General features: G+C 49.7%; 1 protein-coding gene across 4 annotated transcripts in view; it reads right to left on the bottom strand.

Annotated features, from left to right (window-relative positions):
- Nucleotides 1–14,128, bottom strand: part of TRAPPC12 (trafficking protein particle complex subunit 12) — a 35,261-nt gene that overhangs the window by 17,763 nt on the left and 3,370 nt on the right. For all 4 annotated transcript variants that reach the window (XR_013586593.1, XM_078604215.1, XM_078604217.1 and 1 more), the window contains exons 2-8: nucleotides 13,094–13,263; nucleotides 6,852–7,589; nucleotides 6,296–6,570; nucleotides 4,998–5,114; nucleotides 4,354–4,467; nucleotides 2,760–2,898; nucleotides 2,522–2,634 (exon numbers count right to left, since the gene is read on the bottom strand). Coding sequence is in view for 3 of the 4 variants with exons in the window: in XM_078604215.1 (XP_078460341.1) it covers nucleotides 2,522–2,634; nucleotides 2,760–2,898; nucleotides 4,354–4,467; nucleotides 4,998–5,114; nucleotides 6,296–6,570; nucleotides 6,852–7,589; nucleotides 13,094–13,232 (1,635 nt within the window). In the remaining variant the exon portion in view is untranslated. The remainder of the gene's footprint in view (nucleotides 1–2,521; nucleotides 2,635–2,759; nucleotides 2,899–4,353; nucleotides 4,468–4,997; nucleotides 5,115–6,295; nucleotides 6,571–6,851; nucleotides 7,590–13,093; nucleotides 13,264–14,128) is intronic.

Below are 14,128 nucleotides of genomic sequence, written 5' to 3' on the forward strand. Positions count from 1 at the left end.
CCCTCTCTGAGGGGCGGGGGTGTCTCGGGGCCCTGGCTCTCGCCAGCCCCCTCCCCTCAGAGCGGTTCCAACCGCCTCTCGTCCCTGCCGGTCCGGACCGGTCCAGACCGGTACGTACCTCTCCCCTAGCTTGTGTGACTTGTGTGACCTGTGTCAACCTTGGTGTCAACCTTGACCACCACACATGTACTTATAACTGGATGTGGAGATGAGCATAGGATACCAAAATCAGATTTGACAATTGATAAGATGCCCTCAGTAATTTTCCCAATTTATAAATTCACCGCATCAGCGCTCCACTCCACACTGCATACAAGTGTGTTAGACACACGACTTGCGTCAGAGCCAAAGATGGTATAGAATGGGCCAAGGTAGTCGATATCACACAGCTACCTCTGACTTCAAGTGACCTCTAGTCCATACAAAAGCAGGTAGTATTTTCCAACCCTGCTACATAAGAGTAATGTTAGAATACGAACAGTTACATATGAACAGTTACAATGATGCACAAATCAACAGGGCATTGAATGCCAAAACCAAATCAAATAATACGAGCATTGAAACTGCCAAAGTAATTAAAACGATAAAAATGCCGTACATTGCGGGAGTAGCTGATAAACTAGCCAGATGTGCTTTGGCACAGTACATAAAATACAAAAATTATTATATGGTACAAAATATGTATTACCGAAGCTATCAACACAAGATGTGTACAGGATTAACTGCACGTGGACGAATAATCAGCACGAGACTAAAAGAACATGAAAGAAATATTAAATACTCCCAAATACAACTGTCAGCAGTAGCAGAACACGCGTGCCAACAAGGACACTCAATTGATTTTGATAATGTTGAAGTTCTGTGCAAAACTAGCTACTACTGGCCAAGACAAATTAGATAATCTATCGAAATTGAAAGAAATAAAAATAATTTTCACCGGTCGGATAGCTGCGTGGAAGCGAATCATAAAATAATAGATTATTTAAATGCATGTCTATAAAGGGAACCATACTTCAATAGGATTACCGTTGACACGGCTATTTTAATACACACAATAGAAGGAAGAACAAGCTCAAAGCGCTCGCATAATGCACATGCAGAATGAACGTTGACTCATTAATGCCCCCCCCCCCCCCACTTTGCACAAGTGTTGTCACCACATCTAAGCCTCTATATACAATGGCCTCCTCTTAAAAATATTTTTTATTTTACGTTAAGGCCCACTGCGCTATTTAGCTCTTTTTCAGAAGCGACCTGGCCACAAATAATAGCTCTAAGAGTTGGCTTATTACGTGGAAATGTAAAGCAAACACTCAGAAACGCATGTTTATAAATAAAGAGGGAAAAGCCGGAGGACCCGGAGGAAAATCCACGCGACCACGGGGAGAACATGAAAACTCCAAATGTACAGCAGCAGGCGTCAGGGGTTGGGAACAAATCCACGACATCCTGCATACCAGGCGAGGGAGACAACATCTCCTAGCCACTGCTTGAGAATGTCACGGGATCTGGAGCGTTCCACTGTAAAGCAGACGGGCGCGTAGTTTTTTTATTGTCACGGGTCAATACACCCGGCAAGATTAACTGGAGCGGCCTGCGGGTATCGAACCGAGGAACCTCTGCAAAGAGCGGTGCGGAACGCGCGTTAGTTGTGGGGGGGGCCACGTCAGAGCCCCCCATGCGTGAAAGACATCGCAACGAAGCGCGGGGGGGGGGGGTTCGTTGGAACGCGGCGAGGTGGCGTTGTATAACCCGAGTGTGGCACGGCGCTCTCCACTGCTGGATAGATGCCGGTGAAATAATCCTGTAGCGCCACTGTTGCGTATGGGGTACCACACTGCGATTATAATACAAACAATAGACAGGAAGGACAGGCTCAAAGGGCTCGCATAATGCACATGCATCATGTACGTTGACTCATTAATCCCCCCCCCCCCACTTTGCACAAAAGCGCAAAAGTGTGGTCACCACATCTACGCTTCAAAATAAGGAACGAAACAGTTAGATTTCTCCACAAATCTGGCTGTCGCCTGATGAAGCTAGTTGTAATTACTGGCAAAACGTCGTACTCAGATTGTTAATGTTGTGGCTTGGCTCTCCAACACACCGGTGTGCTGTACTAGTGACGAATTGGCACGTTCTATTTACGTGACAACCCTTAGTAGTTTGCTGTGTCGGGTGGTGGCGGGTTTTAACAACACATTTATATATCTACGCAATCTAACCCAAAAAACCTATATTATAGAGTAATGTTTGTTGGAAGACAGTAAAGCTTATTTTCTTAACCAAACTGAAAGTGATGTTTTGTTTGTGCAGTCTTCGGTGAACGGGCTGAAACCGTCAACCCACTAAATGTGTGACCCCGGTTTAATCAAAGGTAGTGGTTTAAACCTAGGTTCGAACCCAGGGCCTCAGCAGTGCCAGCTTAGAGCTCTAACCTGTGAGCCACCCAGCCACCCCTCAAGCCACAACAGAGATAATGTGTGACTTCATTTGTATTGAACCTTTGGTAATAACTTGCCTTTCCACAAATGACTCCGACCTGATGCAGACGATCCAGAGTTTCCTGAGGCCGACCGAGATACTGAGGCAGCTCGGCATGAAGGATCCTCAAGGAGAACGGTACCATGGACCCTGCGTGAGGAGGGAGGTTACAGCAACCCACCACTCCCTAGGGTCCCATACGATTCAATACAATCACACGTAGTAATAATAAGTAGCAAGTAATCGGCACTACCGACGTGCACAAGCACACGCACCTCTGCGTGCTGGGTACACGTGGGGGTAGTACTCGTAGTACAGGTCAGGGTGGTCCAAGTTGCCGAACGGCTCAAGCTCTGAGTCACAGCCGCCGAAGAGCCTCAGTTTCACCAGGAGGGCGAGACGCACGAACCAGAGCTGTCGACGCACAGACACACACACAGACACAGACACCAATTTGCCAATAAATGCAGATACTGATGTGGCAGCTCCGATTGCGAAGTGCAAGGGACAATGTATTTCTTAGTTTGTGATGAAGTTTTCCACATGTTAAAATTCTGATGCAAATTTGGCCAAATTCTCAGTTATTTCGTTATTATTATTCTTGTTTTCCCAGGAAAGCCTTAGAGTTCATGGATAGATACTGTGCCTTGTTTCTGATACATCACTTGTTACTCGCCTATGAAATAATATAGCAACAGATACAGCATTAAACACTGTAAAGAGGCTGCACTTTTGTGTTGGTGGTGACAACCGGGGTTTTGTTTCGAACACAAATTACAGATTTGCCAAGGCCCCCACAGCTTAATTATCCCCTAATTTTGAGGGGATTGTCGTTATATGCATAAATATTTAAACGTGGTGTCGAGTGATGCAGGTGGTAGTGCAGGTGGTGGTGCAGGTGGTGGTGCAGGTGATGAAGAGTGCAGCTTATAAGGGGGGCAGGTGATGGGCAGTGCAGGTGATGGACAGTGCAGGTGATGGGCGGTGCAAGTAATGAGTGGTGCAAGTCACGGGTGGTACAGGTGACGAGTGGAGAGGTGGTGCAGATAATGAGTGATGCAGGTGATGGGTGGTGCAGGTGAATGTTCGTGCAGATGAGGGGTGGTGCAGGTGAAGGGTGGTGCAGGTGAAGGGTGGTGCAGGTGAAGGGTGGTGCAGGTGAGGGGTGGTGCAGGTGATGGGTGGTGCAGGTGATGGGTGGTGCAGGTGAAGGGTGGTGCAGGTGAGGGGTGGTGCAGTTGAAGGGTGGTGCAGGTGAGGGGTGGTGCAGGTGAAGGGTGGTGCAGGTGAGGGGTGGTGCAGGTGAGGGGTGGTGCAGGTGAAGGGTGGTGCAGGTGAGGGGTGGTGCAGGTGAGGGGTGGTGCAGGTGAGGGGTGGTGCAGGTGAGGGGTGGTGCAGGTGAGGGGTGGTGCAGGTGAAGGGTGGTGCAGGTGAGGGGTGGTGCAGGTGAAGGGTGGTGCAGGTGAAGGGTGGTGCAGGTGAGGGGTGGTGCAGGTGATGGGTGGTGCAGGTGAAGGGTGGTGCAGGTGAGGGGTGTTGCAGGTGAGGGGTGGTGCAGGTGAGGGGTGGTGCAGGTGAAGGGTGGTGCAGGTGATGGGTGGTGCAGGTGAAGGTTCGTGCAGGTAATGAGTGGTGCAGGTGAGGGGTGGTGCAGGTGATGAGTGGTGCAGGTAATGAGTGGTGCAGGTAATGAGTGGTGCAGGTGAAGGTTCGTGCAGGCAATGAGTGGTGCAGGTGAAGGGTGGTGCAGGTGATGAGTGGTGCAGGTAATGAGTGGTGCAGGTGAAGGGTGGTGCAGGTGAAGGGTGGTGCAGGTGATGAGTGGTGCAGGTGATGAGTGGTGCAGGTGAAGGGTGGTGCAGGTCCCACCTGGATGGAGTCGGTGGTGTGGCTGCTCGGCTGGCCACACTTGCCGTGGCCCTGCCCATGGGCAGTGAGCAGCCTGCCCGTGAGCTCCACCGCCGCACGCCAGTTCCACGAATTCTGAGAATCATTGACGTGTATTTCTCATCAAGCCCAATCCTTATATTCCCTAAAGCGTCTTCACAACAGCAAAAATTAGGTTTCACATCGCTTGGAAGTTTATCGCCAATGCTAACAGTATCGTGCGTTAAGCTAAGGTGCATTGACACTCAGGCGTATGTCCAGAAACCAGGATGGTAATGAAGCAAATGCAACAGAAAACGAAAAGGGAATCAAGAATCATGGAGAGAAGCATGCTAGAATTGCACTCAAAGAAAGGAAGACAAAGATATACATCAGAGAAACAATGCAAATTAGAGAAGTCATATTGACTTAATAACCCTAAGTGGGCATGGGTAGGACACACTGCAGGGGATTGATCATGGCTATTGATGATGGGATAATTTAACAATCAAAACAAGATCATTGCACGTATGGAATGACAAGTAACAACTGCACAAGAGAGACAAACCATTGATAATAAAATGGCTAAGAATTTAAGTCATACATAACGTATTTCTTACATGAGCCTAATATGGCTTCTTACTTACAATCAGCTGCTTAAGTCCAGCCAAAGACGGCTCCACAGACTCCACCGTGAGCACTTTCCTCTTGGCTGCCTCCTGCTCCCCCACGCACTTGTGGAGCAGCTCTTTCACAGGGTCCTCCTGCAATGGCCACGCACGTGGGAGCAGGACCATACAGTCATTCAAGATCATGGAACCTCCTAAGGAAAATAAAGCTGTCTCTGGTGTGGACTAATCAGTTTCAAAGACAATGCATACATTATCAGAGTTATATTTCGATTCATCAGAGTTATGTTTTTTGTTTGCATTCTGACCACAAGTATTGTGGTTAATGCAGACATGAGTCCTTGTAAAAGGTTTCGTGTTTTAACATCTCAACACCTCTTTTGTTGCCAGAAAAAAGGGGAAAACCTATTTTCAGTCATTTAAGATGTTTATGATAATTTCACACATGATATGAGCGTTATTAAAATAGCGCGAGGCTATCACGAAGGTGGCATGTTTCACAGACGATTTTAGTTTGCCAATAGGGGGCAGTGTCACGATGTGGTTTTCCCAATTAAGTCATTTGCGAGTGTTTTTTGGAATGGCAAATTTGGAGTGTGATGCAAGCACACACCGCCCACTCTTTGAAAGAATAGCATCACACCACTGTTAACATCCACTAGGGATAACACAGCATGCACGCAGGGTTAATAACCCGCAGTATTAACCAGGGCAGCTGCCCTACTCAAATAGAAAACATCGGTAACAAGCGGTAGACTGGGCCACTGCTCAGCTACGTCACTATCAAAAAACTGACTTAAGGTACGGGAAGACGGAGTCATTGAAAAATATACTTTTTTGCACCTTTTTCAATGATTTGCAATGGTTTTATAGTTGGTCCCAAATATAAGTTATTTACTTTGCATTTTTCCAATTTTTATCACAAGTATACAATCAGTGTTAGAGAATGGCCCATGGAAGTGGATATCACAGAGCTACCTGAGATCCCATCCAGTGACCTGTTTAATGGGTGGCATTCTTCCACCCACCCTGCTACAAAAAATAATGTTCATAGCATGAATCAAAGCAATGTTTATAATTCTCAGAATTGGAATTTTGCCAAAACCCAGAACCAAGTTTAACGTCAATTTTTTTGTGTGCACAGTCATTGGCAACTGAGCTATGGCCATCAACCCACTTGAGGTCCTGGTTTAATCACCGGCAGTTGAATTCGGGATTGGAACCCAGGATCTCAGCAGAGCCAGCTCAACACTCTGACCTCTGAGCCACCCCACACCTTGACAGAGTGGGCTTGCCCAGCGTGTTATCACTCTGACCTGTGGCGCGTCTGCTTTGAGTCCCGGCATGGTGAGGCGCTCTCGTTCAACAAACATGTTCCCGTACTGTTGAGTGGCCACTGCAATCAGTGTGCGGCGCGTCTCCTCCGAGGGAAGCCATGCGTCGTGCCTCCGGTCCGACTCGCTCACGCTCAGGGCCGACACAAACGCATCCTCTCCTGCAGCGAACACCGAGAACGGCTGCGGAGACTCCAAGCCACCTGCTGCTTGTGAAGGGGGTGCTTCGGTTGATGTGTGACTTGAAACTTCGCTTTCTTGAGAAATGCACATGAAACAGCCACATATAAATGTGCAAGTTAGAAAAACTCAACACATTCGTAAAAAACTGTGGCCTTACAAGGAAAAAAAATCAGATAGGTGACATTTGGGAGCAATGGTCCATCATCATAGCATAGGGACATTAAACACACAGTGTGTGTGGGTGTCACGTGACATGCACGGCATGATGGAGTGATTGAACTTACATTTGCCATCTAGAAATAGCCGTTTGCAAGTTTCATTGACAAAAAAACTCTGCCATCACAAATGCACGTACCAGCAAACAGCTTCTGGCTCTCAGACGGAGACAAAGAGAGGGACGCCAAGCCTGAAGGTGGTGCCTGAGAATCAACGTTCGGGTTGTTCGCAGAGATGGCCGACGCAGACGTAAAGGAATCGAAAAACTCTGCCCCGGTAGTAGAGGGTTCCTCTGCAAAGAATTTGCTGAGACTCGGACTCGGATGAATGACATCTGCACCAGCTTTAGGATTGCTCGGCTCGACACAGGCCGTGAAGCTGGCTGACTTCACCATCTGGCTCTGGAAGCCGTCCTCCTTCACGGCTTGCTGCTCTCGTGTGTGCACCTTGGTTGCCGGCGCCTTGCTGAATATGGTGCACACAGGCAGCGAGTCCTCCTCCTCCTCGGGGCTCAACTGGTCCAGCGCTGCCACTGCAGTGGCGCTTTGCGACGATTGCGCATCGTCCGCTTCTCCGATTTCGACGTCGTTGTTCGTGCCCTCGATAGAGTCGCTCACGGTGCGTGGTGGCGACGTCCCTGTTGCTGCGTGCATCTCGGAGGCGACGCGTGCCAGCTCGACCACCGTGTCTCCTTTGGCGTCCGGTTGGAAGCCCACTCGAAGCTCCGTCTCTGCGCCGCTTTCTCGTTTCTCACTGGTCTGCACAGTGGCACTCTCGGTTGTGCCGTCATCCTCGCTGTTACTGGGGGAGTCGGAGATGAGAACACTCTCCATCATCGTGTCACCGAGGAGAGCGCTCATATCAGCCACATCCTCATCTGCACACAAAAAGAACACGAGCATTAGCAGAATTAGACAATTTCATCAAGTCGGATTTAAATTGCCAATATATTTGTCTGAGCGTTTAAAAGTGTGTACTTACAGTGTGTCGTCGTGTGATGTTTCTTTGTTACAGGTGCTCTATGAAGTTGCACACATTTTTATTTGCCATAAATTAAGCTGATATTTAGTTTTTTTGGTCTTTCCCCCCAATATTTTCTCAATTTTACTAGCTAAGTCATGACATGTGATGAATAAACCATTTGGATCTCTTGCAGAGCTATGCAAACCCTTCATATTGTAGTAGGTTCAAATTAGGTGCACACACACGCAACTTGGAGGCAACACTATTTATTAAACGGTAAATAATATAACACTCTACATGAGGTGGTGACCACCTTCCTCAACTCACTAACACTCTGGAACACGACACAGACTGGACCAGGCAGGCAACGGCCTGCCTGGCCCAGGACGACGACTCGGGACTTGACGACCGAAGATGTCTTCACCTTGGAGTACAGTACAACAGCCGCCTCGCTCTGCGTTCACACCACGCTTATATTTGGTTTGGCGTGGCTGGCTCCGCCCCGGCGTGGCTGGCTCTCTTCAGGCCACGCCTCCCTTCCCAGGACACGCCTCACTTCCCCCACCTCTGGGAGGGTCCGGATCCCTCCACCACGTGACCCCCCAGGCACCCCCTTGGGGCCCCCAGCCTTCGTACGGGCCGACACAGTAGTGACCTTTCTCTGTCACTACATCACCCCCCCCTGTATAAACACACAGCCGTCCCCGGCTGTAACACAACTGTGAAACATCGAAAAGGTGTGCCTCCGAACCAACAACATCAATAAATGACCGGCGACCGATAAGAAATACAATCACGTAATATATACAGAATCGACGAGGGTAAAAGGGAACCGCATAGAAAACGGGGAATTAACAACAATTATACATGAAAACTGGCTAACCCACTTACGCTCCAGCACAGCCCCCCCCCCCCCCCCCCCGTTAGAATCACGCATGCAATGACAGTCACCCGTTAGCACCCCCCCCGCCTTTCCGACGTGGCGTCACAACTAGTAGCACGCGTCGGCCATATCGGGGGGGGGGGGAATTTCCATGTTACCACCCCACCGCCTTTCCGACGCGGCGTCACAACCAGTAGCACGTGTCGGCCATATCGGGGGGGGGGAATTTCCATGTTACCACCCCACCGCCTTTCCGACGCGGCGTCACAACCAGTAGCACACGTCGGCCATATCGGTGGGATTTTAACCCAGTCTCTCTCCAAGACTCGCATCGCAGCATATAGCTGTACCGACCGAGCTGAGACCCAGTCTCTCTCCAAGACTCGCATCGCAGCATATAGCTGTACCGACTGAGCTGAGATGACCCAGTCTCTCTCCAAGACTCGCATCGCAGCATATAGCTGTACCGACCGAGCTGAGACGACCCAGTCTCTCTCCAAGACTCGCATCGCAGCATATAGCTGTACCGACCGAGCTGAGACGAGCCAGTCTCTCTCCAAGACTCGCATCGCAGCATATAACTGTACCGACCGAGCTGAGACGACCCATCGTTCACTCATTGCACAACATGCACCCTAACAACTGAGGGATACAGTCCCAACGTAACAGGACAACTCCACCTGAACCTTACGAATCCCCAGCCCACTGTTTCAACGCACCTCCGAGTGTCTCACTCTCCGGGCCGTCAGGTCAAGCCATCAGACACAGCATGATGGGACCACACTCTCTGAGCCATGTGAGCGCACAGCCCACTTGGCTAGACAAGCCACGGAGTGTCTCGATCTCCGGGCTGTCAGGTCAAGCTGTCAGACAGCATGACGGGACCACACTCTCTGAGCCATGTGAGCGCACAGCCCACTAGGCTAGACAAGCCACGGAGTGTCTCGATCTCCGGGCTGTCAGGTCAAGCCGTCAGACACAGCATGACGGGACCACACTCCCCGAGCCATGTGAGCGCACAGCCCACTAGGCTAGACAAGCCACGGAGTGTCTCGATCTCCGGGCTGTCAGGTCAAGCCATCAGCCATTGCATGACGGGACCACACTCTGAGCCCTGTGAGCGCACAGCCGACTAGGCTAGACATACCACGGAGTGTTTCAATCTCCAGGCTGTCAGGTCAAGCCGTCAGCCATTGCATGACGGGACCACACTCTCCGAGCCATGTGAGCGCACAGCCCACTAGGCTAGACATGCCACGGAGTGTTTCAATCTCCGGGCTGTCAGGTCAAGCCGTCAGCCATTGCATGACGGGACCACAACGTTCATGTTAGACACGCAACACTCACTGGGCCATCCTGGTCAGGACCTGCGCCCCAAGATAGGTGACAACCGGCAGCACAATTCCAAATCCCTGGCAGCATGTCACCATCGCAATTTAACACCATCACAACACATACAATTTGAATTATGATCCCCCACAGAACTGATCCAATGCCGAACAGGTACGCACAATTTGTGACGATCCCGAATATTCAATGGTCACAACAATACACCTCACATCCCGTATCCGTACACATCATCTCCGAGACTCGCGTTGCAGCATGCAGCTGTACCAACCGAGTGGAGAGAGCAACGCAATTTGATGGCAATTAACGGAAACGCACCCCCGATCCATATAGAACACAAGGAGCATTCCCGCACAAAAGACATCATCTGTGCAACAACGGACAGGAACCAACCAGCGAGTTTGAAACAAACCGAACCTGTCATTTCTAAATCCCCTTCAACATTAACCATGGGACTCAGGGCATTCGAATTTTGAGAGCAAAAAAACTATACACAAACCCCAAGAATCGCCGAATTGATTAATACAGTATATGCAGTATACGAAGTTCGTACAGTAAATCGTTTGGCGCAATGCTCCATCCAGTCCCCACATGGCAACACACACAATCAATACTCCAGACAATCCGTACATAGTAAACAATCACAAGCAAGTACCCAACATTCCATACACTGTTAACAATTCCAAGCAAAGCTCCATACGGTCTGTACCTTGGCAACAATGACGATCAAAGTTTCTTACAGTTACACGTGGCAATCACGAGCGAAACTCCATACAGTATACACAATAACAACGGCGATTTCGCAACAAAACGATGTAACAACACGAGTCATTAACACGGCAACATACAGGATATCAACGGAGCTCGGGACACCAACACGAATTAATCATTAACTACACCCAGAAGATACCGATCTCGACGCCGTATTTAACAACAACACTTGTTACAAGCAGAAACCCGCATGGTCGCCGCGTCACTTTATCACGCACACAACCGGACGAACACGCTCCGCAAACCAGCGAGTTAAAAAAAAAAACACCCGCGATCGCAACCCGGCACACGCAAGATGGGTGAAGTTATTATTATTTTTCTTGAGGCCGGGTGCTTGTCATGTCACGACTCGCCTGGCAAACTGTGAATAGTGGAGGGTGGCAAGGTGGAGCACTGGGACACCCCGAAGAATCTTGCATGGTGAACACAGCCTGCTCTTGCGAACCCATCCACCTCTCGCGCTCGAGCAGAAGGCTGGAACTCCCCCTCTGCAGGCGTTGATGTCGGCGGGAGCGGCATTTCGGCAGCAGGAGCGGCGTTTTGGCGGGAACCGCGCCCCGACCAGCCCTCGAGTTGGCGAGAACCGCGCCCCGACCAGCCCTCGAGTTGGCGGGAACCGCGCCCCGACCAGCCCTCGAGTTGGCGGGAACCGCGCCCCGACCAGCCCTCGAGTTGGCGGGAGCAGCGTTTTGGCGGGAACCGCGCCCCGACCAGCCGCCGAAATGGCAGGAGCGGCGCTTTGGCGGGAACCGCGCCCCGACCAGCCGCCGAAATGGCGGGAACCCCGTGGCCCGCATGGCCGGGCCTCCCCTGCCAGCCCCCGCAGCGACGATGGTGTCCTCTCCCCGCGGCTCCGTCGCTCCATTCCCGATGGCGGCGAAGCAGCAGTGTGGTGCCAGTCCCGCCGCTCCGCGTGCAGCGCCATCTCTCTCTCTCTCTGTCACCGGGGCTGCCATCCCCGGGGCTGTCCGAAGGATGGTCGTCACACCGTCCCCGTTGTACGAAGGCGTCCAGGTGAGTTGTATATTTGTTTTTCGTGTGCCCATTTTACTTCCCTAGGATAACACCTAGCAATATTTATTTTTCCAACTTCTGACGCCAAATGTAGTAGGTTCAAATTAGGTGCACACACACGCAACTTGGAGGCAACACTATTTATTAAACGGTAAATAATATAACACTCTACATGAGGTGGTGACCACCTTCCTCAACTCACTAACACTCTGGAACACGACACAGACTGGACCAGGCAGGCAACGGCCTGCCTGGCCCAGGACGACGACTCGGGACTTGACGACCGAAGATGTCTTCACCTTGGAGTACAGTACAACAGCCGCCTCGCTCTGCGTTCACACCACGCTTATATTTGGTTTGGCGTGGCTGGCTCCGCCCCGGCGTGGCTGGCTCTCTTCAGGCCACGCCTCCCTTCCCAGGACACGCCTCACTTCCCCCACCTCTGGGAGGGTCCGGATCCCTCCACCACGTGACCCCCCAGGCACCCCCTTGGGGCCCCCAGCCTTCGTACGGGCCGACACAGTAGTGACCTTTCTCTGTCACTACAATATTACAGAACAGCCACAACACAATGGGATATTGCGTAACTAAGTTTGAGACCGCTTCAATAGATTTCTAATACACACAATAGGGGACAAAATTTCCCTCCGGCCTTACCCCAGAAATAAATGTTCATCCCATTCCAGTCAGAGCTGGAATATAGACAAATTAAATAAAAATTTAAGTTTTTATTTCTGCAGTGATTCGTGACGAGGCTGAAATCATTGCACCTGAAAACAAGGGTCATCACAGGCGGCTGCCTGGGTTCTAACCCAATATATCAGAAGTGTCAACTCGGCACTCTGATCTCTGAGCAACCCGGTCGCCTTCCTGAATAATAAAATGCAAAGCTTTGTCAGCAAGGTGTGCGATTTACAAGCTACCACCTCCTCTAAACTCTTTGGTTCTTTCGGGAAAGTCACGTAGGTCGAAAATAAAATAAATCTCGACGTTTCGATCGCAACACAAGTGGTCGTCATCAGGCGGAAAATACGGTAACTTAGCAGTGGAACTGCTGAACTAGCGAGAGAGCAGCTACAACAAGGCTATATATGCGGCGATGGGCAAGCAAGCGGGGTCTGAGCTGGAAAGGAATTCCATCGACACATATATAACCTTGTTGTAGCTGCTCTCTCGCTGGTTCAGCAGTTCCACTGCTGGATTCTATTTTTTCCACCTGAAGACGACCGCTTGTGTTGCAATCGAAACGCCGTGATTTATTTTATTTTATACCTACGTGACTTTACCGACAAAACCAAAGAGTATGGGTTCCTTCAGTCACAAAAGCTTCTAATCAACACCTCCTCTAACATTCACCTGCATCGGCCATAGGTTCAGGGTCTTTTGCTTAAAATGCTACATACCATCATTCTCCTCTGGCCCCAGATCAATGGTGTCTGTTGCTGGAGGAAGATTTTCCCCATCCTGCTCAGACTCCTCTTTTCCTGTATCCTGATTTGAAGCCATCAACGCATCTTCCCTTTTCTGCTCAAGGTCGTCCATTGTGTGCTTCTACCTAGATTGTGAAGGTGACCTGTTTGAAGACAGAACCACAAAGCATCGTTATAAACCGTGGCACACGCTCACTGACGAAACTGAAATAAGCACGTGTGAGCCCGGATCGTGCTCGGATGAGTGTCCACCATTCACAAAGCATGTCAGAGGGCTGCAGGTAGGCCTCGGCAAGGTAAGGTAATTTACCCTTTTTACCGGGTAAAAAGGTAAAGGTGTCGACATGCCAAGGGGTAAGGTAAAGGGTAGGGTAAAGGTAGCTCGGAAGAATTACCCAGTAGGGTAAAGGTAGCGCGAAGCATTACCCGGTAAATACGGTGCCTTGTTTACCGATAAAAACTCCATGGCGCAGTCCGTGGCCTCCATTTAATAAGTAATATTTAAAAAATACTTTTTTTAAAACACGCTTTTATAAAATGTACTAGTTATGGCAGAACTTCACGACTCCAGGAAGTGGCCCCGAAGCTTGCCACAACGTAAGGGACCGTGGCCAATTACAGTCAAGACAGTTGAGCATCGACAATTAGACCCAAACCGAAACATAACATATAAAAAATTATATTTTAAAATATATATTTTTTTATGATAGAATATAGTATTGTCATCAGTATGCCATAAGAATACCAAGTGTGCAGTCGATACATTAGGAAGTGGGTTAAAATTGAGTTACAAGATTTGAGGATACAACAGCGACGACAGCGACGACAACAAGCGTGTAAAATTGGAATCATCGAGAGTATTCTATATGAATAAAGCGCTCTACCTATAGCATTTACCGTTATAAACCTTTTTCATGTGTAGTAGTTTCCCAGTAATTACCCTGTAATCGGGTAATTGTATGGGGTAAGGGTAAAAGGTAGGGTAAAAGGTAGGCTCGTTGCTTTTTA

Source organism: Lampetra planeri, chromosome 22, assembly GCF_965212315.1.
Source record: "Lampetra planeri chromosome 22, kcLamPlan1.2.h2, whole genome shotgun sequence".
NCBI lineage: Eukaryota > Metazoa > Chordata > Hyperoartia > Petromyzontiformes > Petromyzontidae > Lampetra > Lampetra planeri.